Genomic DNA, 25,439 nt, shown 5'->3' with positions numbered 1-25,439 from the left:
TGCATATCAATACCAAAGCAGCTATGTGGCCTTGCCATCTGTAAGTCAAATAAATATGGGCATTTTGACAGCAGGAAGAACAAAGTTTCAATTCATTTTCAGGATTTGGGTTTCACTGACAAGGCCAGCATTACCCATCCCCGATTGCCTGGACAAACTGGGGCAAACTATTTTCTTGAACTGCTGTACAAGAGATCATTTGACAGCATAGACTCGGTGGGCCGAAAGGCCTCTTTCCTTGCTGTATCTCTACACTAAATAAACCAATCTATGAGTTTTTCTGATGAAGGTACGCAGGGCTGTTTAGTTGGGAGTTGCAGGTGCTAAACGGAGCAATGATGAAGGAGGTTCTGAGTCAGGATTGAATGGCCCCTGGAGGAGAACCTGCAGGTCGTCTTCCCATGCACCTATTGTGCCTGAGCTTCTGGTGGTATTGGTCTCAGGTGTGGCAGGTGCTGTGGGAATAGCCTGAGTGAATAGCTACAGTAGCCGTTGTCAAAGCTATGACATTACACTGGTGAGGGAGTGAATGAATGTTTAAGATGGTTGATGGACTGCACACCAAACAGAAGGATGCTTTGTTCTGGATAACTTCCTGGAAATTGTTGCAGACCCTCATGCAGGTGAACAGAGAGTATTCCAACTACACAATTGGCTTGTGTCTTGGTGGTTGAAGGTCCTTGGGATGTGAGAAGCTGCGTTGCTCAACATAGAGCAACATACAGTATCCAGCCTCTGACAGGCTCTCGTAGCCATTGATGTGAATGTGACTCTTCCAGTTGAGTTTGATATTCACTCCCGGTGAATATTTAATATTCATCCCCTGGAAACGGCAGATGGCTGCGGACTCGGTCATGAAAATGTCATTGAATGTCAAGGTAGATGAATGGACCTGATTGTTGGAGATGGACATTGCCGTGCACTTCTGTGGCAGAAATCCTGATCATTTATCAGCTAATGCCTGAGTTTCCCTACTAAAGGCAAGGATTAAATGTTACATTATATGACAGACACTTACAGTATTTACTACGTCATTGAAATATGTCAGTTTGATTAATGATTGTGTTTCTATGCAGAGTCAACAGGAACTGCTGGCCACTTTGTACCTGCCATTGTATGGAATAATTCTGGACAACCTTCCGCGAATTTTTATGAAGGACATGTTTCCATTCAATCAGAGTTCCTCAAATCCGGTTAGTGTTACATGAGGAATGACTGCTGCTGGAGAAATGATGGAGAACACTTTGGTGATTTATTTGTAACAACCCTAAAATATTGCTGCACGGTATTTTTCTCATTATGTACAATGTTGCTGTATCATGGAAGATAGAACAGTGATTCCTGATTAGCACGGATGTCAGGGATTATGGGGAGAAGGCTGGAGCATGGCATTGAGCAGGGAAAGATAGATCAGCCATGATTGAATGGCGGAGTAAACATGATGGGCCGAATAGCCTAATTCTGTCTCCTATTACTTATGAACTAATGAACAGTAGGGCCCTTTTGTAAGGGGTTTCTGCGCCGAGCTTTCGCCCGACCTAAGGTCCCCGTGCCTTGCTCTGATCCCTTGACAAGGCCGTGCACACTGGTTCCCCGTGAGTGGTTCGACCCACTCACCCCTTACGGTTCTAGACACTGGACTTAGATGCAGGAGCTCTTATAGTGCAGAAAAGATTCAACCAGACCAGATTTCAAAACCAGGGTTTAAATGAAAAGGCTTTTATTCAGCACTTGGGACTATTGTCCATGAATATATTTATACAGTTCTATAAGACATATCTATAATACACATACCGAATGCATGAATACCTTTGATTTATTAATCACAAAAACGCACAGTTCACAAGACATATACCCGAATACCCTTTTCGCTGAAAACTTAAAAACACACAGTTCCACGAGACATATATCCGAATACCTTCTTTGCTGAATTCTTGAAACACACAGTTCCACAAAACATATACACGAATACCCTTTTACTTATGAATTCTTAAACACAGTTCTGCAAGACACACACACGACTGTAAGAAGGGGAACGTACGACGCATCGCAACCTTGACCAACACATATTTTAATACACACCCAACGTTTATTCACAACCACCCTCCCCTCTACACTAAACTATGTCCAGGATATGTAGGATTTGGAGTGCATGCTCACCATGGGGCTATTACTGGGGTTACTGGCTGTTCGTTTTGCAGTATTTCTTCTCGAGTTGCGTGCCTGTTCCTCTCTCTTGCATCCGTTCTTCTTTCCGACTTTCTTCTTGACTTCAGTTGACTTCGAACCCGGTTTTCTCTGCGCTTCTTGCCTCTGTCTGTCTTGCCCGCTTGCGTTCCCTGCAGGTTTTCTTCTCGAGTTGACTTCAGTTCCGACTCCCCTCCGACTTCACTTTACTTAACTTTTTCACCCAAAAGTAGTGGCCAGTTATACTGTTTCTGACCCGTCCTATCTCCCGCCAGATCTTGGAATCTCTTTGTTCAAAAAGACATGTATGAGGTTTTCTTCTGATCTGCGCTTATGTTCGGGGATACCGGGGATGGCCAGACGGTGTGAATTGGGATTTCATTGCGAGGTGATGGGTGTTAACTGGTTTCCCATCACCTACCAGGTAGTTTTCTATGGGCTATTGTGCCCCCTCACTGAGATGAACTGTTTAGGTCGGCTTGGGGCATTGTGAGTATGCTGATGTCAGCGCCCCAGTGTCTGGACTCCGACCTGGTTTCGTAGGTTTCTGCATGGCCAATACCCATCCTTTGTTCTGGCCATGGCTTTGCAGAAAACCTAGAGACTGGGATGTAAGGTTTTTAGCTTTTGTGGCTGGTCACGAGGTCCTGCGGCCATTTTAGGACCCACAGATTGTGACATCCTTTGGTAAACTGACTGCAGCCTTTCTCCGCTATCAGCCCCAGTCTCCCGTTTAAAATGTCCAAACTGCAGCTCTTTGGTTTTGTGTTGATTTCAGAATGAGGGAAAACTTCTCAAATCTTACACTTTGGTCCACAAAGTCTGTGCTGAACGTAATGCCAAATTAAAGTAATCTCCTCTGCCTGCATGTGATCCATATCACCCTGAAAATATTATTTTACTGGATTGATAATTAGTAATTTGTAGAAACTTTTGCTCTCATTATACCTACATATAACTAACAGTGACAATAACTGATATCTATGTACTCTAAATGACAGGGCTCTAAAGATGACCTCAGTACCACAGGTGGATCACAGCATCAGTTAACAACACTAATAAGGAATACAAATTCATTGGAAGTGTCAGTCTCGAAAGATGTTTTGAATTCAATAGCAGGTACGTTATAATTCTTTTGAACTGACCTTTTCTTTAACTACTAAATTCCCACTTATAAGTAATGAAAAGGAACTGCAGATGCTGGCTTGTACCAAAGATAGACACAAAATGCTGGAGTATCTCTGCGGGTCAGACAGCATCTCTGGAGAAAAGGAATAGGTGATGTTTCGGGTCAGGGCGTCAAGAGGCCTAAAGAAGGGTCCCAACCCGAAATGTCACCAATCCATTTTCTCCAGACCTGCTGAGTTCCTCCAGCATTTTGTGTCTATTCCAAATATAAGTATGGATTCAATTGCTGAATAAACTGATTTGCCCTTAATGTTTTGGATGATGACTTTGAAAATTAGACGAATTGACAGTAACAATGTGTAATTATAAAAATACAATTTTAAAAAAAATCACCTCTTATTAGTTGAATGCAAGTAACGTTGATGGTGTTATTTTTAGTTTTCTCGTCTGTGGCAATTTCAACGGTGTCCCATGAAGACTCAAAAGGTTCACATGGTAGTTTGGATTCTGCTTCCGGTACATGTGAGAAAATGAGTGAAAGACCTGAATCCTCTGAAAAGGTATCATTTTGAAGAAGTGTATTGCAATTTTTTTTGGAAGTATACACTGGAATTTAGAAGGATGAGAGGAGATCTTATCGAAACCTATAAGATTATTAAGGGGTTGGACACGTTAGAGGCAGGAAACATGTTCCCAATGTTGGGGGAGTCCAGAACAAGGGGCCACAGTTTAAGAATAAGGGGTAGGCCATTTAGAACTGAGATGAGGAAAAACTTTTTCAGTCAAAGAGTTGTGAATCTGTGGAATTCTCTGCCTCAGAAGGCAGTGGAGGCCAATTCTCTGAATGCATTCAAGAGAGAGCTAGATAGAGCTCTTAAGGATAGCGGAGTCAGGGGGTATGGGGAGAAGGCAGGAATGGGGTACTGATTGAGAATGATCAGCCATGATCACATTGAATGGCGGTGCTGGCTCGAAGGGCCGAATGACCTCCTCCTGCACCTATTGTCTATTGTCTATTGTCTATAAGAACCCTCCTCATTCATTTGTGTCCTGCAGAGATGGGAAATGACCATCCTTCATACCCTGCCCTTTGTGATTCCAGATTTACCACAGTGGTTGATTCTTAACTGTCTCCTGAGTTCAGGGCAATTTGACTGATTGATTTTGAATGAAAGATAGAGCACAGAAACAGGCCCTTTGGCCCACCGAGTCCGTGCCGACCACCGGTCACCTGTTCACACTAGTTCTATGTTATCCCACTTTCTCATCCACTCCCTCCACACTAAAGGCAATTTACTGAGGGCAATTAAATGACAAACTTGCATGTCTTTCGGATGTGGGAGGAAACCAGAGCACACGGAGGAAACCCACAAGGTCACAGATAGAACGTGCAAACTCTACACAGACAGTATCCAAAGTCAGTATTGAACCCATGTCTCTGGCACACTGAGGCAGCAGCTCCACTAGCTGCCCGACAGTGCCACCCTTAATTAAGTTTGGACAGTAAATGTCCTTGCCAGTGGGATTTATATCACATAAATGAACTAAAATAGGTCATCTGTTCATGTTGATTCAGATAAATGATGTAGAGCTGCCTTTCTGAAATGACTGACATGGGTTTCGTCACTAGTTGGTGTCATATTTTTTCCAGGATTCACCATTCATATTGCTTTCCTATAATTGAGGCCTTTGTAAATGGTGCTCATTATTGGCAAAGAGTAAAGACTCTTTTCAAGGCAGGTTTGTTGGTTGCTGTCAGTTGCTTCTGATCACTCATAATTGTGGATTTAACGTTAATCCCAAATTGAACCCAATCTCTCCACATAGTTTTAACAGAAGTAAAGATGAGCGTGCGGGTTCACTACTCACTGTTCCTCTCACCATTGCCTGTTCCTCCTCCCACGCATGACAGTCAATCTTTCCTTTCAGACCTGCATGCTGTCAGTTTTGCTGTGTTGGACACAAGACGCTGGAATAACTCAGCGAGACAGGCAGCATCTGTGGAGAGAACGATGCTGCCTGACTGATGTCAGGGGAGAGGGAGATACATAGATAAGGAAGTGTGAGGTGTGAAAATAGGACAAAGAAAATGGAGATCAAGGAATATGTAGAATAGACCATTGTTAGCTGGGAGAAAGTACCAACAAAGCAAACAGAGATAAAATGTAGTCGGAGACAGTAAGACTGGCCAGAGATCTGGGAAGGGGGAGGGATGGAGAGAGAGGGAAAGCAAGGGCTACTTGAAGTTAGAGAAGTCAATGTTCATACTGCTGGGGTGTAAGCTGCTCAAATGAAATATGAGGTGCTGTTCCTCCAATTTGCACTGGGCCTCACTCTGACAATGGAGGACGCCCATGACAGAAAGGTCAGTGTGAGAATGGGAGGGGGAGTTAAAGTGTTTAGCAACTGGGAGATGGGTTTGGTTTAGGCGGACTGAGCGGAGGTGTTCAGTGAAAAGATCGCCGGGCCTGCGCTTGGTCTCGGTTTTGCTGTGTTGCTGGCTTTCCTACTGAATGTGTAGTCAACCAGTCCATCAGACTGGCTTTGGTTGGGAATGCAGTACAAAGAAACATGAAGGCATTAGAAAGTGCGGGGCATTGGAGAATTCCATAAATTCCAACTCAAAATACACTTGGAGATTAGACCAGTGAGTCTTTTATAGAACAGTGTGTGGGTGACTAATTAGTGGCAAAAGTCTGCACAATAGTAGCTCACAATAGTAGACTGCAAGTATACCTGATTACCTTCAGATTCAGGTTAATGCACAGCATAATTTACATTCAAATAATTGATGACAGCCTGTGTCTTACAAGCAGCTCTGTTATTATTTATGTGTAAGAGGGAACTGCAGATGCAGGTTTACACCAAAAATAGACATGAAATGTTGGAGTAACTCAGCGGGGCAGGCAGCATTTCTGGAGAAATGGAATAGGTGACATTTCAGGTCGAGACCCTTCATCAGACTGAGAGTCAGGGAGCGAAAAACAAGAAGTATGAGAAGGCACAGAACAAACCAGAGTCTGCATCGATGACCCAGGAAGGGTGGAGCCCACAATGGTCCATTGTTGGCTGGGGTCGTGATGATAATGAAGGGACACAAATGATGATTATTATTAATATTACATTAATGTGATTCTGAGCGTTATCTCACTTAGCTGAGTTTGTAATGAAACTTGCATTTGGGAATGACAAAATGTGTTTAAAGGAAATAAAAATTGTGTAAATACATGGTGAATATGTCAAAATGCCCCAGTTTTATTCAGCTTGCTGGTACAGTAAAAAAAAAAGTGTTTTTCCTAGTTATAAAATTAAAAGCCGATGGCATTATAAATATGGCTCAACCACAGGTTACTTTAGTAACAACACTTTTAACTCTCCAGGCTTATTCAAGACCTTTATCTTTAATTGGATCTGCTATCCGATTTGACAAATTAGATCAAGCTGAAATGAAAAGTCTGCTCACATGTTTCCTTCACATTATGAAAACTATTTCTGAGGGTAAGACTCAATTTCCTGACATTATGTGAGAGAGCAACAGACAACTGGCTCCTTGCTGAATTTATTTAGTATTGTAATTGCATCGTGTTTAAATGTAGTGTTTTTTAAATTATATTCAACCATGGGGGGAACTGTAATTTCTCCCTTTATTTCAGACACTTTGGTTTCAAAAATCTTTTTATTGATTGTGTTTCAATACAGGATAAAGTAGCTGTAATCAAAAAGAATGTTTTTCTTATTGACTCTGGATTTCAGTTCTGAATTAACAAACATTTATAATATTGTTATAATATAAAATTTGAAATATTTGTGTTCAGTTTTGGTCACCCTGCAATAGGAAAGATGTTTTTAAGCTGGAAAGAGTGCAGGGAGGATTTACGAGGATGTTGCCATGACGTAGGGATGCCAACTATAGCACTCCCAAATAAGGGACAAGGTGACGTCACCGCCCCGGGCCCCGCGTGACCTCACCCAGCCAGTGGCCACGTGTTCCCGCTCCACCATTTTTTTTCAGATTTTTAAACTTTTTTTAAGTTTGTATCTTTTGTAGGAAGAAAATTCCATATATATCTATATTATTTTAATCAATGTCTCTTCTGCATAAAAATCAAAATCCATTTCCTGCTTTGCTCGGACTGATTCCAGATGCAATTATCAGCGATGTAGTTTGGCTTACTTTGCCCAGTTCAGAACTTGCACAGTATTTTGCCGTGGTCAGGGCTGTGACCCAACACTGGCTGCCGCTCTCTCCTCGCCCTCCTCCGCAGCCCTCACGTACGAGCAGGGCTCGGCCGCTTGTCTCTTGGGGGCGGTTTGCCGGCTCCATAGTGGCGGGACAGCCAGGCCTGGTGCCGGGGGAAGCAGCCGGAGCCTGGGCCTGGGCCTGGCCTCAGGTAACCGTGAGCCTGAGGAAAGGCGGCAGCAGCAGCAGCAGCAACAGGGTGAGGCCGGGTGGAGGTGGAGGCCGAGGCCTGGGCCTAGCGCTGGGCCTGCCCTCGGCTCCCCTGTCCCCCCTCCTCTCCCCGGCCGGCTCAGTGCCTCCCCACGCACCCAGAGTCCAGCGGCATTGGCGCAGCAACATGTTCTGGCCCCCTGAGGGCCATCAGTGGGAGAGCCGCCAGTGGGAGAGCTGACAGTGGGAGAGCCACCGCCGTCTACCCACCGCACTGACCATCCCAGCACCGGGATGGGACAGGACTCTCCCCCCCACACCCCACCCCCGTGCCACCAATGGTAACCGCCCGGGCCGGGAGGCAGGTTGCTATGCAACCTCCATTAGGCAGCGTCCGGGCCTACAGCCCTCCCCCGGCCTAATACGGTACAAGGACCGTCCCAGACAGGACAAGCCAATTTAGCCCAAAATACGGGATGTCCCGGCGAATACGGGGCAGTTGGCAACCCTACCATGACGTGAGGGCCAGACTAGGGAGAGATTGGGCAGGCTAGGACTTTATTCCTTGAAGCGCAGGAAGATGAGGGGTGATCTTATAGAGGTGGATAAGATCGTGAGGGGATAGATAGAGTAGATGCACATAGTCTTTTACCCAGAGTAGAATAATCAAGAACCAGAGGACATAGGTTTAAGGTAAGAGGGAAAGGATTAAATAGGAATCTGAGGGGCAACTTTTTCGCACATAGTGTGGTGGGGATATGGAATGAGCTGCTAAAGGAGGTAGTTGAGCCAGATCCTATAACAACATTTAAAAGACATTTGGAAAGGTACATGGATAGAAAGGTATGGTGGATGGATGGATGGAAAACATATGGGCCAGATATGGGCATGTGAGTCTTGTGCAGATGGGGCAGCTTGGTCGACGAGGATAAGTTGGGCTGAAGGGCCTGTTTCCATGCTGTATGACTTTATGACTATTTATAATATGTATTCATAGTTCACAGAAAAATACTGTGTACCTTTCTTTCAGAGACTCTTAAAGCCTACTGGTCCAAATCGCCACATTCAGAACTGACAGATTTCTTCAATATTTTAGAGTAAGTGAAAACCATTCAATTCTCAGTTAGTTTCAGTTCCCGCACTAAAGAACAATGTCGGTCACAAATTGTAAACAGGGATTTGAGAGCTGTATGTAAAGGGTTGTTTCAAATATACGTCATGTCGTGGTTCTGTGAGGTATTTAGATCTGAGAGAGTGTAAGAAAATAACTGCAGATGCTGGTACAAATCGAAGGTATTTATTCACAAAATGCTGGAGTAACTCAGCAGGTCAGACAGCATCTCAGGAGAGAAAGAATGGGCGACGTTTCGGGGAGGATGTTTGCACATTACGTCTGTGTATCAACCTGTGCATATTTGCCCACTAGTTGCAATTCCATGCACGGATGTCAGGATCCTTCCATCAGTGCGTGGTGATATTAAAGAGAGGTTCAGACCTATTTCACATAGTAGAGAGAATCCCCTAGTGGCTGCTTACAGAATTACAGAATGCTGGCTCGAAGGGCTGAATGGCCTACTCCTGCACCTATTGTCTATTGTCTAACTGAATCTCCATCTTCTCTGTCTTCCCTTGTTCATCCTGGAATAGAGTGGAAACAGGTGTAGATTTTAAACAAAAATCATGGTTACAATTAAAATTAGGAAAGTGATAAATATATGTAAGAAAGGTAATTCAATAACATTTAAATATCTATGGATAAAAACGTTTAAATATCTATGGATAAATAAAATTACATTTCATGCTTATATCTTTTTTATAAAAGGGTAAAAAAAAAATCTATTTTAAACAATGTACGATTTTACAATAAATCAGTATTCAATTTTTTTAAAGTAATTTTTATGGTCATAAGGGGAAAATAACTCATTCCAAATCTTGATATTTAGTGTTGCAAATTCCAAACCAGAGCTATGAATTAAATGGTATCGATATCAGCAGCAGGGGATGTGTACATCTGTTAGTCTCTTCATCATTAAACATGTATTAAATTCTTGACCAAACTCCTGGCTTTGAGAATAAAATACAAAACTGAAAGATTTAAGTTTTTTTAAGGAAAATGACACTGACCGATCATTTTTTCTCTATTTCTTCTCAGAGTTTGTGTTCAACATTTCAAATTTCTGGGAAAGAGGCAGGTGGCAAGGTAATGAAAGATGCAACACTCCGAGTTTGCAGATTTGTATTTGTATTGCAGCTTTAATGTAAACTGCTCTATGCTTCATAAGGGAGCTTTCAAACAAAAACTGATACCAGGTCAAATAAAGAGATAATGGATCAGGTAACCAAATGTTCAGACAAAATCTTTTTAAAAAAAATAGAAATAGGTACTTGATGGATGAAATGGACAGAGTGGACCAAAGGGCCTATTTCCATGCCAAATGACACAAAGATCTGACTTCAGAATTAAATAACGTTCTTTTAGGATGGAGATGAGGAGAAATTTATTTCGACAAAGGGTGGTGAATCGTGGAATTCCTTGCCACAGAAGGCCAAATCAATGGATATTTTTAAGGCAGACATAGATAGATTCTTGATTAGTACGGGTGTCAGAGGTTATGGAGAGAAGGCAGGAGAATGGGGTTAGGCGGGAGAGATAGATCAGCCATGATTGAAGAATGGGGTTAGGCGGGAGAAATAGATCAGCCATCAGCCAGTAGACTTGATGGGCTGAATGTCCCAATTCTACTCCTATTACTCATGACTTGTGACTCTATGGCTCTTAGAGTTTTAGGAGATGGCTAATTGAAAAGGTTCACAGTATTAGTTTATCTTCTCTCCAGAATCATTCCAGACTTTTAGCATCAGAGAACAATGCATTACAGCATAGATGATCTAGCTGGGTCTGACAATGGATAGGTAAACCAGGTGCACACCAGGTGTATCAAGTCTGGACATTGATGTCGAGGGAATAACCATTGTGTCTTCACGTAATTGTTCCATTTTTACTTATCAAATGACGCGGGTCATGTTGCAAAACCTTTTTTTTTGATTTGTTAGAAATCATGAAGAATGCTGAGGCTTCCTGTAACCAATTTTTTTTCTCTATTTGTCTCCATGTTCTGTTTTGTTCTTCTTGTTCGACACAACCTTGATTTCATTCTGTTTAATCAATCCAGGAAATTAGCTGCAGCCGCCAAACTTGCACAAGCCAGCCAGAGTAATGGAACTCTCAAAGGATCCAACCCTCACCAAAGTTCTGGTCTTCTCTCTCAATGGTAACTCCAATCTTTGGTCTATTATGATAATCGCCTTATGATATTGTTAAATCAGTGTTATGATTAATTAAGGTCGCAACATCAAGGTGAGTAAAAGGTGTATATTGCTCAAGTGATTTAGTTTAGTTTAGAGATACAGCGCGGTAGCAGGCCCTTCGGCCCACCGTGTCCGCACCTACCACAAATCCCTGCACATTAACACTGTCCTGCACACTCTAGAGTCAATTTACATTTATACCAAGCCAATTAACCTACAAACCTGTACATCTTTGGAGTGTGGGAGCAAAACCGAAGATATCGGAGAAAACTCACGCGGTCTTGAGGAGAACGTACAAACACCGTACAGACAGCACCCGTAGTTGGGATCGAACCTGGGTCTCCGGCATTGTAAGCGCTATAAGGCAGCAACTCTACCGCTGCACCTTTGCCAGAAAATGTTCTGGAGCTGCTTGCAGCTACGATGCTTTACCTTGCAATCAATGCATCTCGGTTTAACATTTCAAATGTATTTGAAATTTCGGGGTACATTTGAAACCCTCCATTTGAAGTGATTTATATCAGCATTTTCAAAGGAAATTTGGGATAATGAAGCTTAATAGGAGGAAAATTACTTATTTTCCTAAAACATTGGTGTGTTATGTGCAGTTCTGGTTGCCACTTTATGGGGAGGATGTGATTGTGCTGGAGGGAGTGCACGTGAGCTTCACTACGATGTTGCCTGCATTGAAGGACTCCAGTTATGGTGGGAAATTGGATAGACTGGGCTCGTTTTCCTTGGAGCGAAGGAGACTGAGAGGTGTTCTAATAGAAGTATATAAGATTATGAAAGACATGGATGTGGTAGATAGTCAAAATATGTTCCCATGGTATGGGTGTCAAAAACAAGACAGTAAAGTTTTAAGATTGAAATGGGATCTTTAAATGGACCTACCTGGGGGTAGGTTTTATACACAGAGAATGGTTGATATTTGGAACATGTAATAAGAGAAGATGACAGAATCAGATATATTTACTGTATTTTAAGAGGCATGTAGACAGATACTTTACAGAGCCAGGCATAGAAGGATATGGTCCTAATGCAGGCAAATGGCATTGGTGTGGATGAGCAAAAAGGACAGCATGGATGTGGTGGGCCAAAGGGCCTGTCTTTGAGCTGTATAACTCCATGTCTATGGCTCTATTGGGACCTTTGTTTATTGACTATTGATTATCATTGAATCATGGCTGATCTATCTTTCCCTCTCAACCCCATTCTCCTGCCTTGTCCCCATAACCCCTGACATCCTGACTAATCTGCAGTCACATAGTCTCCAATATAAATAAAATGAGGGGTAAGTGCAGGTATCCTTTTAAACAGAAGACATGAGGCATTTGTATTCAAGGTCTATTGTCTTTCTTTGTCTTCCAGGATACATTCAGGCCACGATGGCCACAGGCAAGCAAGGTCACAGACCATGCCTATAATACGTGGGAAAAATGCTTTATCACATCCAAAGCTATTACAACTGATGGATGCCTCCAATATAATGATCAGTAAGTAATGAATACTCCAGTATTAAGCTTTCTTCATTTGCACATGTAAGCCCTATTCCCAATAGATATGCCTGTATATTTGGACTTGGATTTCAAAGTCAAGCTTGGACATTGAAAATGGCACCTAAACCCGACGACTCTTGTATATGGCCTAAGTGGACTATTTCTATACACTTTGCACTTAATCTGGAATTGTGTTTATGTGTCGTAATAATTTACTGAACTGTATGCAAACAAAAAATAATTTAACCTGACCTCGGTCTATGTGATAATAAAGAACCATTGAACCATTGACTTAGAAGAGTGAAGTTGCAATGTAGTTTATGCAGAGTGTGTAACAGCTGGGAATGGACTCCACCAGCAATGTCTCTCAAGTAAGCAGCGGACACAAACTTGTTTTGCAGTTTAATCTGTCTCTTTCCTTCCTGTGTCCTGCTTTCTCTGTGGTTATGAGTTATTACTAAATTTTCTAATATTAATACATCAATAGTCAATAGTCAATAGTCGTTTATTTGTCACATACACATAAATGTGTAGTGAAATGAAACATTACCCGCAGTTGAAACACTAAGACCAATAAGAATAATCAATAAAAATGCAATAACACATACAAGTATATGTTATATTACAAGTAAAGTATATTATTCTCAGCTGCTGGTGATTTCATTATATTATACTATCTAACAACTGTCTATGGACCTTGGAAGGCAAATGAATTAAAACATTCAGTTTTGTCCTGGTTCAATTCAATACACCAAAAATTGTAGTTAAGCTGATAACAAAATTGTCCAGGCTACCACCTTAATACTGCGGAACTGCCAATGAGTTTGATGTTCATGCACATATCATTAAACATCAAAATCCATAAGTTGTTGCCAGTGGTTTCCTTCAAGTTCATATTGTCAGTATTTGTTGACAGTATTTATTGTCGCTATGAATATGTGAAGATCAGCTTTTTAGCATGTTCTTGCTATCTTTAAAAAGCTAATGTAAGGTGCAATTGTGTTTTAACACTGACCCACACCATGACGATGAGTGAATCGTAAAGCTTATGTGCGTAGTCTAATTCGATCAGTAATTATTTCAAATTCCATGCTCTTTAAATTTGTTTAAAAGTAGTATTTTTGCCAGTGGTAAGATATTTTTGCTTTGGTCTTCAACAAATATGTTATTTAATTCACTGTAAACTGTTTAAAATTTGTCAACAATGAAGCTTTTTTAACTGAGACTGGCGCAAGTGGCATGTTGGAATCTGGGGCAAAATGCGAGCTGCTGGAAAGAATTTAAATTTTTTTATTCTTTTAACTTCATGGCTTGCTGATGCAGAGCACTCGGTAGCTTTGTGGCCAGTTTGCATCAAGCATTGATGAGCATTTTCTGCACTGAACAGCAATAAATTATGTTGAATTTGATGATGTTATGTATGTAGGTTTGTGAGCCCTGTTCTGAGCTCAGAGGCATGCTAGAGGAGGACTCCTTTGCAGAATCAGCTAAATATTATCAATGAACTCCAGTTACTTATTTACTGCAAAAAAATTATTCTGCAAAATGTGTCCTTGAAAAGTAATATCAACTTTGAGTTACTACAATAACTGCCTTTGATCTTCCACTTATTTAGACGGTGCCCCAGCTGAGATGGATACTTTGCATCTAATAGATGTAGAAGCAAATATTGCAACAGAAGTGTGCATCACAGTGCTCGAGATCATTTGTCTTTTCACCCAGAACCACCAGGTAGTGATAATGATGTCCATATTTCTTTTGATGGATGTAATTCCAAATGCATTGATGCCTGCCAGATGCCGTTAAATATATATTCTCAAGAACGTTGGCACTGATATAGAACTGCAGCCTTTAATTGTACGTAGCATATGATAAATGTTTTTCTGCTAAGTGGCAAATGTTTAAACCTAATGTTTAGGAAGACCATATGCTTTCAAACTATCATAAGTGTGGATTTTGCAAAATTTTGACTCTCCAAATCTGCCGAATCCTCCAGGCTATCTGTTCTCTGGTAGAAAAAAGGACAACGGTTTTTTTAACCCGTGATAACAATAGCTGATCTGGATATCTTGGTGAAATTATGTTACTCGCACTTGGATGTGTGTGATGCAGTTTATAGAGCCATAGAACAAAACAACATGGAAATGGACTGTTTGGCCCAACTCGCCCATGTCGGCCAAGTTACCAAACTAGGATAGTCCAACGCCTTTTTGTGGCCCATGTCTTAAGCCTTTCCTATCCATGTTCCTGACCAAATATCTTTTTAAAAGTCGTAATTGTTCATATGTTCGTACGTTCTATCTCAACCCTATTCTCCTGCCTTTGCCCCATAACCCCTGACTCCCGTACGAATCAAAAATCTCTCAATCTCTGTCTTAAAAATACCCTTCGACAGCCCCCACAGCCATCTGTGGCATGAGTTCTATAGATTCACCACCTTCTGCCAAAATAATTTCCTTCTCAACTCCTTTCTAACTGTATGTCCTTTATTCTGAGGCTATGGCCTCTGGTCCGAGACTCTCCCACCAATGGAAACAACCTCTCCACATTCACTCTATCCAGGGCTTTCACTATTCGGTAAATTTCAATGAGGTCCCCCCTCATCCTTCTAAACTCCAGCGACTACAGGCCCAGTGCCTTCAAACGATCATCATATGTTAACCCAATTGTACCCACCTCTACAACTTCCTCGGGCAGCCCTTTCTATTCGAGCACCATCCTCTGTGTGGAAAGTGTCATCATACACAAATTGCTGACTATCCTTAATCAGTCCTTGGCCTTTCCTATTGCATGTACATCCTGTCTCTCAGGATCCCCTCCAATAACTTACCCAATACTGTGGTTCCCAGGATTTTCCTTGCAGACTTTCTTACACAGAAGCCTAAAATCAGCCAGCCACCAGTCTTCTGGTACCTCTTCAGTGCCTATTGATGATACAAATATCTTTGGCAGAGGTCCCACAATTTCTTATTGAAACAAAGGACTGCAGATTCTGGTTTAGAAACAATGACACAAATTACTAGAGTAATTCAGCAGATCAGGCAGCTTCCCTGGAGATCATGCATGGGCAGCATTTCAGGTCAGGGCTGAAGAAGGGTCTGTGGAAGGGCCCTAAAACATCACCTGTCTACATTCTCCATGGAAGCTGACTGATCCAATGAATTACTCGAGTACTTTGTGCCTTTCTTCCCTTGTTTCCATGAATGTCCTTGAATACATTTGAAGAGGTATTGAGAATTTAGAAACTGCAGATGCTGGTTTACACCAAAGATAGATGCAAAGTGCTGGAGTAACTCAGCGGGTCAGGTAGCATCTCTGGAGAAAAAGTTGCCTGACCTGCGAAGTTACTCCAGCCCTTCGTGTCCATCTTGAGAATTTATCCACCTTAATGGATTTTAAGACCTCCAGCACCTTATCTTCTGTAATGTGGACTCACTTTCCAGTACCTCTACCTTTGCAATGAAATGTTTGAAATATAATGAAAAAGTTGAAGTGTTGCATAAGATAACGTCAAGAGTGATGAGTCAAGTGCGTTTTATTGTCATATGTCCCAGATAGAACAATGACATTATTACTTGCTGCAGCACAAGAGAATATGTAAACAAAGTACACTGTAAATAATATAATAAACGAGAGAGAAAAAAAAGTTCAGTGGGTGTATATAGTGGGTGTATATATTCACATACTCACAAATGCACACAGATATATAGATCCTATACACACACACACACACGCACACATATGTACACACGAAAAACAGACAATAACAGTGCAATAATAACAATAATAAAATGTAAACTAGTTGCTAGTATTTCACTTCATGATGTCTCGTCCAATTTGCAAGTATTCCTGGTAGCTGTAATCAATATCTGGAGTCCGCAGAACTGTGCGTTTTCCATTAACACATGCCAATGATTCTCTTTACAGAGGCAACTGCAACAGGATGATGGCCAGAATTCAATGATGAGAAAAGTTTTTGACACTTACTTGCTGTTCCTGCAAGTCAATCAGTCAACGGCTGCTTTGAAACATGTGTTTGCAGCTCTCCGACTATTTGTTAACAAGGTGCTGATAAATTTATTTCACCAGCAGAGATTTCCCACAGTACTGTATGTAAACGATAGAATATTATACATTCTTTGCAAATTCCGATCAAATAGTAATTGGTAATGGGCAGAAATTCGCCCAGAAGTTATGACAGTTTTGTGCCAAACAGATAGCAATTCACTCCTTAAATGTTAGCTCGTTTAGTTTTGGTTTATTATTGTCACCTATACCAAGATACAGTGAAAAGCTTTTGTTTGCCTGCTACCTGATATTTTTAAGGCAGAGATAGATATATTCTTGATTAGTATGGGTGACAGGGGTTATGGGGGGAAGGCAGGAGAATGGGGTTAGGAAGGAGAGATAGATCAGCCATGATTGAATAGCGGAGTAGACTTGATGGGCCAAATGGCCTAATTCTGCTCCTATCACTTATGACTTGAGAATAAGGGGTAAGCCATTTAGGACTGAGATGAGGAAAAACCTTTTCACCCAGAGAGTTGTGAATCTGTGGAATTCTCTGCCACAGAAGGCAGTGGAGGCCAATTCACTGGATGTTTTCAAGACTTAGGTCTAATGCAATCAAGGATATGGGGAAAAAGCAGGAAAGTGGTACTGATTTTGGATGATCAGCCATGATCATCTTGAATGGCGGTGCTGGTTTGAAGGGCCAAATGGCCTACTCCTGCACTTCTTTTCTCCATGACTTTACCCAGTCAAAAGTTCCCCTGTGGACATGGAAGTCCAGATCTTGCAGGCAGCACCTCACTGAGATTCCTTGACTTAACTCTGATGCTGGGCAACTCATAGAGTCCAGCAGCAGGGCAAAGATTAGCTGCAATGTCCCAGTATTTCCTCTGGCGTATTGCCTGCTGAAGGTGTGCCTGGTTATTCATGGCACTAAAGGAAGACCATTCATTTGAATAGGGAGGATTACTTATCGGGGAGCTAGGTAATTAAAAGGCTACATTTCCAGGTCCGCCACCCATTTTCCGGCACCTCCTTTAATCCGGACAAAATTACAAGTGCACACTTGAAATCTCCCCCCGGAGGCCTCCCGGAAAATGTGGTGCCTAGTCCGGGTGAGGATCACATTGAATGGCGGTGCTGGCTCGAAGGGCCGAATGGCCTCCCTCTGCACCTATTGTCTATTGTCTAGGAGGCCAATCTCAACCTCATCCGGACTTCCGCACTGATCGGTGGGTCGAAATTCCCCCCTGCAGCTGGGGCTCTGGAAATCTGGTCCAAATACGTTCCCATCGCCAACTACCGTGGCTGAACGGCAGGTCAAATTTGCTGGCTGCGGCTGGGGCTCTGGAACTCCGGCACAACCGGAGCCGGCAGATCTGTTCCCATAACCAACCTCTGTGGCTGACTTTGCCGGCTGGAATCTCAGTCCCCCCCTGGTGCTGCGACCTCTTTTGGTCCGCACAAATGGATTAAACGACAAGGCTCCGGACGGAACCAAGGGTGCCGGAAAACCGGCGGTGGACCTGGATATGTATGTTCATTCTTCTATTAAAAATATTTTAAAATATTTCTCTACTCTGCAACATGCAGAAATATTCATGATTCCTTAACAGCAGGTGTGGTTTAGTGTTCTTTGAGCTATTTTGTGGATGGGCCTGTGGTGGCATTGTGATCTTCTGAAATCAGGTTCCACTGACCTCAACGGAAATCAAATTTCTGAAATGGTAGTTCCATGTGTGGATATTCCCGCACAAATGATTCTCAGAGCTAAAGCAATGGAAAAGAAGCCTGACAGGCAGACTGGCACTGAGTGATGCTGCTGCAAGAAAGATTTTCATTGTGGTTGTACCACCTGACTTGCACTAAAACAAGTGGAGATAATAGACTGATATTACAGTGTGAAGAATGCATAAAACTCAGATGAGCAAATGAGCATGTACAAGGATCTGTGTTGTATGTACTTTCCCTTCCTATTGCCCTATTCCAGTATATTCTTTGTCACTGTGCAATATCAAGGTCGGTGACAAGTCAACTCCAGTTTATTGTTATCTGCACAAGTCTGGTCAAGTACAGGGAACAATGAAAATCTTGCTTGCCTGAATGTTGAAGTACTAATTTTTTTTTTCTGTTTTTAATCAGTTTCCTTCAGCTTTCTTCCAAGGCCGAGCAGAGCTTTGTGGCACACTCTGCTATGAAATCTTAAAATGTTGTAACCATAGGTCGAGTTCAACCCAAAATGAGGCCTGTGCCCTGCTTTATCTTTTCATGAGAAAGAATTTTGAATTTACAAAAGGAATATCAATAGTCAGATCACACCTTCAGGTTAGTGAACATCTTTCACTATTACTGCAAAACAGTTCTTGCCTAAAGTCAGTAGCACATTGTATATCAACATGTGTTGGTTTTCTGGAACCTAAATATATTAGAAACTAGCAATGAAAGCAGAAGACTAACATTGTTTACATACAATACTGATACACTCTAAACTTTTTACTCACTACATGAAACCTACACCCACACCCATGATTTTTAGACTCTGATATGGGGAAATATCTCTCCTATTCACCCTGTCTGTGCCCCTCATCTAGGCTCCCTCAGTCTCCTTCATTCAAAGGAAATCAAACCCAATTTCTCCTTCTACCTTAAGCATTCCATCATAGGAAGCATCCAGGCAAATCTCCTCTGCATACCTCCAGTGTATTATGCCCTTCCTATTGTGTGGTGATCAGGAATGCACACAATACTCAAGCTGTGGCCTAACCAAAGTTTTATAAAGTTGTATCATCATCTCTTATCATATCATATCTATACAGCCGGAAACAGGCCTATTCGGCCCTCCAAGTCCGTGCCGCCCAGCGATCCCCGTACATTAACACTAGGGCCAATTTTTTTTGTATTTTGTATTTACATATTTTGTGTACCGGCAAGCAAGCATCCCATATGCCTTCCTCACCATCTGCTTATCTACCTGTTTAATTACTTTTAGGGATCTATGAATTAGTGCACCAAGATCCCTTTGTTTCTCAACACTCCCCCGAGCTCTCTCACTCATGGTTTATGCCCTCTTTCATTAGACCTCCAAAAAAAGCTTCACTTTGCACTTAAGGAGTTTAACTTCCACCTATCATTGCACCACCCAACTTACAAGCTGACCAAATATCATACTGTAGGTTCAATGTACCCTCCTTACAATCAACAACACCAGCAATTTGAAGTCATCTACAATCTTCCTTACCATATCTCCTATGTTCACATCCAGGTCATAATGTAGACATAGCACCACCAATGATTCCAGCGTTGTTCCCTGTGGTGTACATTGGTCACACACGTTGAATCACAAATGCAACCCTTGACCTTTACCCTTTGACTCCATTCACCAATTTGGTGTCCAATTTGCCGAATTGTTCCTCTCATCCGAAGCCATTGCTTGGTTTTCATTATCATGCAATTGATATTTTGCCTGCACGAGACTTCTTGCATTATGAACAAATCTTTTCAACTAAACAATTTTAGTTATGCCACCAATTCAATATTAGATTATATAAATGAATTACACGGACAATTTGCGGTGTCAGTTTATTCTTCAAAGTTTACCCTACAAATTGTAAATGACAAGTAAAATTAAATCCAGCAAAAATAATTATTGCTGAGGACCCCGACTAATCTGGTTTTATTCCTTCATCTCTGTTATAAAACAGTTACAGAGCAGTGGGGCTGGGGATGGGAACGCAAGCAGATATGTTCGGGATGTCAAGATTATGGGGTGCAGCGGTAGAGTTGCTGCCTTACAGTGCCAGAAACCCGGGTTTCATCCTGACTATGGGTGCTTGTCTGTACGGAGTTTGGTGTTCTCCCTGTAACCTTCGTGGGTTTTCTCCAAAGACGTACAGGTTTGTAGGTTAATTGGCTTGGTAAAATTGTAAATTGTCCCTAGTGTGTGTTATGATAGTGCGGGATATCGTTGGTCGGTGTAGACTCGGTGGGCCGAAGGGCCTGTTTCCGCGCTGTATTTCTAAACTAAACTAAACTATCATGAGATAAATAGATATCAAGATTCTGATATCTCAATTCTTACAGTAATTAATATAGAAAAAACCATTGATTCTTTGATGATGAAATTGATTTTCAATGATTCTTTTGGGGAAGCATTTAATTTACTCATTTTGTCTCCTTTGCAGCTTATCAAGGCCGTGAGCCAACTGATAGCAGATGTGGGGATGGGAGGCACTCGATTCCAACACTCGCTCGCGATAATTAACAATTTTGCAAATGGAGATAAACCTATGAAAGTAAGCACATTCTGAGGAGGTTATTTTAACTGTTTGCAAACATGACATTTAATGTTTATTCTCTCCGAGTGTGAGAAGCCTATATTTCAAGTGCGCTCTCGTAATTTTGTTGGATTAAAGGAGGAACTGGATCATCGGTTGCTGGAAAAGCAGTGGTTCATAAGTGATAGGAGCAGAATTAGGCCATTCGGCCCATCAAGTCCACTCCGCCATTCAATCTTGGCTGATCTTTCTTCCCCTCTTAACCCCATTCTTCTGCCTTTCATCCCTATCACCCCCAGACACCCGTACTAATCAAGAATCTATCTTTCTCTGCCTTGGTTTCTCGCTGGTGGACCTGTATATGAACATTGTCAATGATTGCCATTGCCAATGAACATTGTCAATGAAAAACATGGTCAACGTCAGCAGTTAAATCGACCATATGTTGAGTTATCATTTGGCGCCGTCAGAATAGGTTATTAATGGTTAAAAGTAAATCTATTTTAAAGTAACTTTTCCTTTTGTTTCCAATCCTGAAGAACACTTTGTTTCCTGTGGAAGTGAAAGACTTGACGAAGCGAATAAGAACGGTGTTAATGGCCACAGCTCAGATGAAGGAGCATGAGAAGGATCCAGAGATGCTGATTGACCTCCAGTACAGTCTGGCAAACTCGTACGCCAGTACTCCTGAACTGCGAATGACCTGGCTTGAGAGCATGGCTAAGATTCATATCCGAAACGGAGATGTATCAGAGGTGATTTCCGTTGTTTTTGATCGTGGGAGGCATTTTCTACTGAAAATTAAATTCTCCCATTCAAGATTCTGGTAGAGAAGAACAATGGAAGAAAGCACCCAGGCAAACCCCCAAAGCGTACATTACGCTTAATTCTGCCCTATTTGAACAGGACTTTCCTTTGGGAGATGAAGATTACATTTAGAGACAGACACAAGAGACTGCAGATGTTGGAATCTTGAGCAAAAGACAAGGTGCTTTAACAGCAACTATAACAACATTTAAAAAAACATTTGGACAGGTACATGGATAGGAAAGGTTAATGGGCCAAAAGCAAGGATGTGGGACTAGTGTAGCTGAGGCATCTCGATCGGCATGAGCAAGTTGGGCTGAAGGGCCTGTTTCCGTGTTGTATGACTCTATAACTCTATGCTGTAGGAACTCAGCGGGTCAGACAGAATCTTGGGAGGGACTGGACAGGTGTTGCTTTGGGTGGGGACTCTTGATCTATTGATCCATTGATCTATTGACTTAACCTAAAGATTAAATTTAGACCTGAGTAATAACTACTGTATGTAGGAGCATCCTGAGCAAAGCAGTAATGGAAACATTTCTACTTTTTTTGAGACGTTACTCACGTTGTTGGAAATTGAACTCAGCTTAAAAATGCTATTGTGTTTCCAAAATCATTTGGAGTATTCTTATCTTCAAGCTCAATGGAAAGTTAAAAATGGCGGCATTAACGAATGGATGAAACTTTGTGCGCAAGACTCAAAGTTACGAGAAATTAGAATTCTGCTGGGGATCGGAGAAGTTTAATCTGATCAAGGGGATAATCGTGTTATTACAGCTGTTCTAAAGAGGGAAAGAGAGGTTTGTGGAAAAAAGTAGGGTCAGACTTGGCCACATAAACCTTGAATAGATAAATGCTCCATCAATCACTAAGTAATTTCACAAGGGATTCTTCAATGAATTTTGGAACAGTAATTGAAATATTGTAAGATTAATTCCAATCGTATACATTTGTGAAATTCAGAAAGTGGAACTCACAAATTTAGCAGAAGAATTTGCACCTAGGCAGAAACCTTTTAAAACATTTTAAATATTCTTGTGCAGGCACCATTTAAGCACCTTTTCAATATTCTTTACAGCTGTAAAATAGATAGAGTGCTCACCAATTTCTGTGCAGTAATGTTTGTCATATTACTTTATAATATTCATGAATGCAAGGATGGTTCAGATTCAACTGAAAAATACTTTATGTTCATTATTTGATTTATTCGTTTTGTCAGTTCATTTATTCTGTTTGATCCCTATTGCACTTCTGCAGCATAGACTTGATTAAACTGCTAGTTGAGTGGTGCAGGCAGGACTGTGGAGGGTGGAAGTATTTGGGTATCTGCAGCTTGCTCCTTGTCGGCTCCTATCAATGGTTCAATTATGCTTTATTTGTTACATGTGCAACTGCACAGTTAAATTCTTTTTGCATGTGTTACACATGCAGGCGCCGCCATTTTTGGCGCCATTATTCAAAGCCCAAAGTCTGGTCGGCCCGTGCACTTGATGTACTGAAGCAGTTCCCGTGAACCGACGTCCCTCTCCTCTGCTCTCCTCGCCCGGCCATCTTTGTGACCCAGGGGCGGCTCTTGCAGCTGAAAGAGCTGGAGGCAATGCCCGGTTCACTCTCCTACCTGCCCTTGCTCCTGGTGCCCGACGTTTCCAGCTCCTTCCCGGTTATACCATCTGATGATCCTTCGGGCAGGTTTCAATCCCACGAGGAACGTTTGGCTGGCTGACCAACATAAGTGGATCATTGGATGGCAGAACGCTACTGCTGAGGCATCCTCTGTGTGTTTACAATAGTAAATCTAGTACGTTAACGTCGTTTGTCTATAGCACTTGAAGTTCTAATTTATATCTTCTGATATTACAGGCTGCAATGTGCTACATTCATATCACTGCTCTTATATCGGAGTATCTGAAAAGAAGAGGTAAGGGATTAAATCTAAAGTAAATCATAAACCCGTCAATTATGAACGCATAATAATTCACCTGCCTCTATTGCGTCTTAAAATAAGGTAACAACTGTTTATTAATGTAAGCCATTTAATGTCAAAATAAGAAGAAATTTCTTCTTTCAAACCGTTGCGATACTTGGAAACTCCATCCGGACGGCAAAGGGTACTCAGCCATTGAATGTGTTCAGAACTGAGATTGATGGGTTTTAGGATACAAGAAGAATGAAGGTATCTGAAGATCAGGAGGGAAACTGAAAGCCAAATTTCAGCCACATTCATACTGAATGGTGCATAGCATTTGAGTGGTCAGTTGGTCAACATTGAATGAAGCATCTGTTCAGATGGTGTATCCCAATCAGTGCAGATGGTGTCTGTACTCGTTGAGTGGAAGCACCTGGACATGAGGCAGGGAAGTCTCATTTGTGGACAAATCACTTGACCCACTATTCCAATCTTTAAACTTCAGAGATACAGCATAGAAACAGGCCCTTTGGCCCATCGAGTCCGCACCGACCAGCGATCACCCCCTACACAAGCACTATCCTACACACTAGGGACAATTTACAATTTACAGAAGCCAATTAACCTACAAACCTGTACGTCTTTGGGGTGTGAGGAGAAACCGGAGCACCCGGAGAAAACCCACACAGTCATGGGGAGAACGGACAAACTCAGTACAGACAGCACCTTTAGTCAGGATTGAACCCAGGTCTCTGGCGCTGTAAGGCAACAACTCTACCGCTGCGCCACCATGTTGCCCCCTTACTTAATACTCTTAATGAGTACCAAAATGAAGAGTCTTGACCCAAAACTTCACCTATTCCTTTTCTCCAGAGATGCTGCCTGATCCGCTGAGTTTTTCCAACATTTTGTATCTTCTTTCAGGTTTATAGGTGAATTGGCTTCTACAAAATTGCCCCTAGTGTTTAGGCTGGATGAGAAAGTGGGATAAAATACAATTAGTGGGAACTCGATGGGTCGAATGGCCTGTTTCCATGCTGCAGTTCGAAACTAAACATAAAGTGAATATGGTAATTTTTGAGATATTGTATGTGCAGACCAAATCTGAGCAATTCTGGCCTGAATTTGTCAAGCTTTTCCATTTTCTATGCCTGCATAAACATGAATCTTTTGACATGGATCAAGACAATTTACTTACAGCCTTTAAACTCATGTATGTTTTGCTTTGTAAACAAATCGTCATTTTATAATAATGATGCCTTGCTGTAGGTTATTGGAAAGCAGAAGGAATGCGTTTATCCACCACCTTCCCTGAGGATTCACGTAATCCTGACAGTAACCAATTACTAATATCACACCAAGGAAGAAGTGAGTGGTCTAACAACACTTTGTGTTGCGTGCAAAAGCAACTCCAGGGATATTTCATTAACACTGTAGAGCTTTTCTGCCTTTGGTTATTCCTTCACATTCTCTTTAAACAGATTAAATATTGCAGTTTTTGCATGTGTGCACTAAACCTTTCTGTCCATTTTCCGTTTTTGTCACTCCTTGTGCTTCACTAACATTTAAAAAAAATTCAGGTCGCCTCTTCCATTGATCTATCTTCCCTGTTTTCTCTTTGGTTAGCACTTGTAAGATGAAGGTGGAAAAAATAGTAACCTGCCTCTTATCTGTGCTTCAGAAATGTGTTGAAGTCGACGCAGGTCCTTCATTTTCGCGGAGCATTTGGATAGCAGTAACAGGATCGTTCCGAGTCAGCATGGATTTACGAAGGGGAAATCATGCTTGACTAATCTACTGGAATTTTTTGAGGATGTAACTAGGAAAATTGACAGGGGAGAGCCGGTGGATGTGGTGTACCTCGACTTTCAGAAAGCCTTCGACAAGGTCCCACATAGGAGATTGGTGGGCAAAATTAGAGCACATGG

The 25,439-nt window shown here is 41.8% G+C and overlaps 1 protein-coding gene across 6 annotated transcripts in view; it reads left to right on the top strand.

Annotated features, from left to right (window-relative positions):
- dock10 (dedicator of cytokinesis 10) overlaps window positions 1–25,439 on the top strand; it is a 237,631-nt gene that overhangs the window by 180,901 nt on the left and 31,291 nt on the right. For 5 of the 6 annotated variants that reach the window (XM_078410849.1, XM_078410845.1, XM_078410847.1 and 2 more), the window contains exons 32-46: window positions 1,077–1,193; window positions 3,189–3,306; window positions 3,754–3,875; window positions 6,696–6,813; window positions 8,736–8,802; window positions 9,858–9,905; window positions 10,879–10,977; window positions 12,386–12,510; window positions 14,129–14,244; window positions 16,441–16,578; window positions 18,667–18,849; window positions 20,706–20,816; window positions 21,338–21,553; window positions 23,466–23,523; window positions 24,781–24,879. In XM_078410849.1, coding sequence (XP_078266975.1) covers window positions 1,077–1,193; window positions 3,189–3,306; window positions 3,754–3,875; window positions 6,696–6,813; window positions 8,736–8,802; window positions 9,858–9,905; window positions 10,879–10,977; window positions 12,386–12,510; window positions 14,129–14,244; window positions 16,441–16,578; window positions 18,667–18,849; window positions 20,706–20,816; window positions 21,338–21,553; window positions 23,466–23,523; window positions 24,781–24,879 — 1,735 coding nt within the window. The remainder of the gene's footprint in view (window positions 1–1,076; window positions 1,194–3,188; window positions 3,307–3,753; window positions 3,876–6,695; window positions 6,814–8,735; window positions 8,803–9,857; window positions 9,906–10,878; window positions 10,978–12,385; window positions 12,511–14,128; window positions 14,245–16,440; window positions 16,579–18,666; window positions 18,850–20,705; window positions 20,817–21,337; window positions 21,554–23,465; window positions 23,524–24,780; window positions 24,880–25,439) is intronic. The other variant, XM_078410848.1, reaches the window with a different exon arrangement.

Source organism: Rhinoraja longicauda, chromosome 13 (assembly GCF_053455715.1).
Source record: "Rhinoraja longicauda isolate Sanriku21f chromosome 13, sRhiLon1.1, whole genome shotgun sequence".
Classification (NCBI taxonomy): Eukaryota; Metazoa; Chordata; class Chondrichthyes; order Rajiformes; family Arhynchobatidae; genus Rhinoraja; species Rhinoraja longicauda.
The sequence above is the reverse complement of the archived record's forward strand: the minus strand, read 5'-3'. Positions and strand labels throughout refer to the sequence as shown.